The following is a 3,834-nucleotide window of genomic DNA, read 5'->3' as shown; positions in this document are numbered from 1 at the left end:
AACGGTGTGGAAATCTCTCCCTAATACACGCATTTTAAAATTGTGAGGTTGACAATGGTATGTAATGGATCAAAGCGGACAATATCTGCTAATAGTGGGTTTGGATTGACACAAATGGTATCAGAGTCAGATACTAGGTTGAGTGTTGTGAGAACACTGGTGAGCTTGGGCTGTTACAAATGGTATCAAAGTTAGACACTAGGTAATGGGCCAGAGACGGTTGTTGCTTCAAATGGGGGCTCCCAATTGATTGACCAAATTTGATTTAATTTTTATAATAGTGAAGAACAAATCCAACTAAATTGGAGCATTCAAAGTAGGAGCCCTCTAATATATTTTAATTTAATTACTTGGATTTCCTTCCCGTGTTGTTGGAATCTCTATATAAACCCCATTTCATGGGACTTCATATTCCCCACTCAATTTCATCTTAATCTTCTTCACTTCTTTTTCAAACAACCTTCAATGGCGGCTACGGTTGATCGCAAAGCCCTCGACTTGGAGCCCGCCTCCAATGGCGAATTTCCCCTTCAACGCTGCAACTCGTTCCGGTCCCCTAGTTTCAAATTGAAGCGCCAACCTCAAATAAGTCTCAGTATTGACGACGATGATGATGATGATTTGTCCTTTGATCGGGACGATGACAATATTAATTACTATCGAGATTTGATCCGGAAGGCCAAGGAGGAAATCGAACCGTCCATTCTTGATCCAAGGGATGAGGGCACGGCGGACAATGGGGTTATGAGAAATCCTTCCATCCTCCGTCTTACCGGAAAACATCCTCTCAACGCTGAGCCGCCGTTGGACCGTCTAATGCGCCACGGTTTCATTACACCGGCTCCACTTCACTATGTCCGAAACCACGGTCCTGTCCCTAAGGTTGACTCATCTAATTGGACGGTCGAGATCACTGGGCTCGTCCAAAATCCGACATCCTACACGCTCCATCAGCTTCTCAATGATTTCAGGTTCTTAAATTATCATTAAATTAATAATATTATTTAATTTTTTTAGTTTTCTATTTCTAAAAATCCTTGTTTCATCTAATTTTTTTTTTTTTTTTTAATTTATTCATGAACACAAGTAAAAGTTCATCGCCTTAATTTTAGAAAATAGTTACCTCAAAAGTAAAGTAAAATAATTGTAAGAGATATTTTATTTATATTGTTTTTAATGTAGGTCGATCGAATTTCCAGTCACTATAATGTGCTCAGCCAATCGACGAAAAGAGCTAAACATGGTCAAACAAACTATCGGATTTCATTGGGGAGCAGCCGTGACCTCTACCTCATTGTGGAGGGGCGTGCCATTACGTGAAGTGCTAAAACGGTGTGGCATCTTCAGTCGCCATAGAGGAGCCTTATACATATGGATGGAAGGTGCTGACGACCTCCCTGGCGGAGGAGGCTGCACCTATGGCACGAGCATAAGAAGAGAAATGGCAATGGACCCATCAAGAGATATCATAATAGCCTACATGCAAAATGGTGACCCTATCCCACCGGACCATGGCTTTCCCCTGAGGATGATTGTACCAGGGTTCACTGGTGGTCGTATGGTCAAGTGGCTCAAACGAATCATCGTCACTAATAGAGAATCTGACAATTACTATCATTTTATGGACAATCGTGTGCTTCCATCTCACGTAGATTCCGAGCTAGCAAATGCTGAAGGTATTATTGTTAAGACAAATCCATAATTTATTAAACGTTAAATTAAAGTTCAGTTACTAACTTAGGTTAAAAAGATCCATAAAGAAATAAAATTAATTTGATTGTTTCATATTATTTAGGTTGGTGGTATAAACCGGAATATGTTGTCTACGAGATGAACATAAACTCGGTGATAACAACACCATCACATGACGAGACGTTATTGATCAGTTCAAAGATGACCCAGTCGACGTACACGTTGAGGGGATATGCATTTTCGGGTGAGCAAATTTAATTAATAATTTCCACGTACTTTGGTTGGTTGTTATTTTCCACGTGAGACTAATTATAAGATTGGTGCCATGGTAAAGGTGGTGGGAAGAAAGTGACACGTGTGCAGGTGACGTTGGACGGTGGGGAGACGTGGAAAATATGTAATTTGGAATACCATGAAAAACCCAACAAGTATGGGAAATATTGGTGCTGGATTTTCTGGTCGGTTGAGGTGGAAATTGTGGAGCTGTTTGGCTCCAAGGAGATTGCTGTCCGAGCTTGGGATGAGACCAACAACACCCAACCAGAAAACCTCAATTGGAATCTCATGGTAATTTTGTATTTCACTTTCAATAAAATTAATGATTTGTTTATAATAATGGAATTGATAATAAATTAATTTGAATTTGAATTTGAATTTAGGGCATGATGAACAACTCATGGTTTCGAATCAAGATTAACGTATGCAAACCCCAAAACGGAGAGCTGGGAATCGTGTTCCGCCACCCAACTCTCCCCGGCAACCAGTCCGGCGGCTGGAAGGAAAAGGACAAAATCAATCCCACCGACCCACCTTCCTCAAAACCCACAAACGACAAAAACAAGACCACCGCCGCCAAAACATTCCCCATGTCGGAAGTCAAAACCCACAACACGCCGGAATCCTCCTGGATCGTCGTCCACGGCCACGTCTACGACTGCACTCCGTTTCTCAAAGCCCATCCCGGCGGCGCCGACAGCATCCTCATCAACGCCGGAACCGACTGCACGGAAGAGTTCGACGCCATCCACTCCGACAAAGCCATAAACATGCTGGAAGACTACATGATCGGCGACTTATTGACCGAAAACGACAGTGAAGAGAAGACGTCATCATCCGAAGCGGTTGAACAACACGTGGCACTGGTCCCAGGAAAGAAAATCCCGGTTAAATTGATATCGAAGATTTCAATATCTCACAACACGAGAATTTTCCGGTTCGGTTTATCGTCAAAAGACCAAGTTTTGGGATTACCCGTCGGAAAGCACATATTTTTATGCGCCAATATCGAGGGGAAGCTCTGCATGAGAGCCTACACGCCGTCAAGCTCCGTTGACGAAATGGGCTTCTTTGACTTAGTCGTAAAAGTCTACTTCAAGAATATGCATCCCGACTTCCCAAATGGCGGCCTCATGTCGCAGTATCTAGACTCACTCCCATTGGGCTCAACCGTGGACGTAAAAGGCCCACTGGGTCACATAGAATACATGGGCCGCGGCAACTTCACGGTCCACGGAAAGCCCAAATTCGCGAAGAAGCTGGCGATGGTGGCCGGCGGGACAGGGATAACGCCGATATATCAAGTGGTGCAGGCGATATTAAAGGATCCGGAGGACGAGACGGAGATGTATGTGGTGTATGCGAATCGGAGGGAGGAGGATATTCTGGTGAGGGAGGAGTTGGACACGTGGGCGAAGGAGAATGAAAGATTGAAAATATGGTACGTTGTGAAGGATGGCGTTAAAGAAGGGTGGCCGTACAGCGTGGGGTATATTAAGGAAAGTGTTCTGAGAGAGCATATTCCGATGGGGTCGCCGGAGACTTTGGCCTTGGTGTGTGGGCCGCCGCCGATGATTGAGTTGACAGTGAAGCCCATATTGAAAGAAATGGAGTATGACTTAGAGACTTCGTTGCTGGTGTTTTGATGTTTTAAGTAGGATAATAATTTTGAATTTATGTTTATGTGGTAAGAATTATGTAGTGATTTTAATGTATTTAGGTTATATTTTAATATATTATGGTTGAAGAAATTATATATTATTTTGTACCTATAATGGTTTGATTTGGAATGAGGTATAAAAAATGATGAAGTGATGATGTGGAGTTGGAAGAGTGGAAGTATTTGTTGATATTTTTTAGTTAGGA

At 42.7% G+C, this 3,834-nt stretch overlaps 1 protein-coding gene across 1 annotated transcript; it reads left to right on the top strand.

Moving 5' to 3' along the window:
- Window positions 1-465: 465 nt before the first annotated feature.
- On the top strand, window positions 466-3,614 carry LOC111809173 (nitrate reductase [NADH]-like). The gene is made up of 5 exons (XM_023695553.1): window positions 466-971; window positions 1,183-1,676; window positions 1,796-1,936; window positions 2,027-2,259; window positions 2,352-3,614. The coding sequence occupies exons 1-5, from the start codon at window positions 466-468 to the stop codon at window positions 3,612-3,614; spliced, it is 2,637 nt and encodes an 878-aa protein (XP_023551321.1).
- Window positions 3,615-3,834: the final 220 nt, after the last annotated feature.

The sequence above is a fragment of the Cucurbita pepo genome, chromosome LG13, assembly GCF_002806865.2.
Source record: "Cucurbita pepo subsp. pepo cultivar mu-cu-16 chromosome LG13, ASM280686v2, whole genome shotgun sequence".
NCBI lineage: Eukaryota > Viridiplantae > Streptophyta > Magnoliopsida > Cucurbitales > Cucurbitaceae > Cucurbita > Cucurbita pepo.
This window is presented reverse-complemented; position numbering and strand designations above follow the sequence as displayed.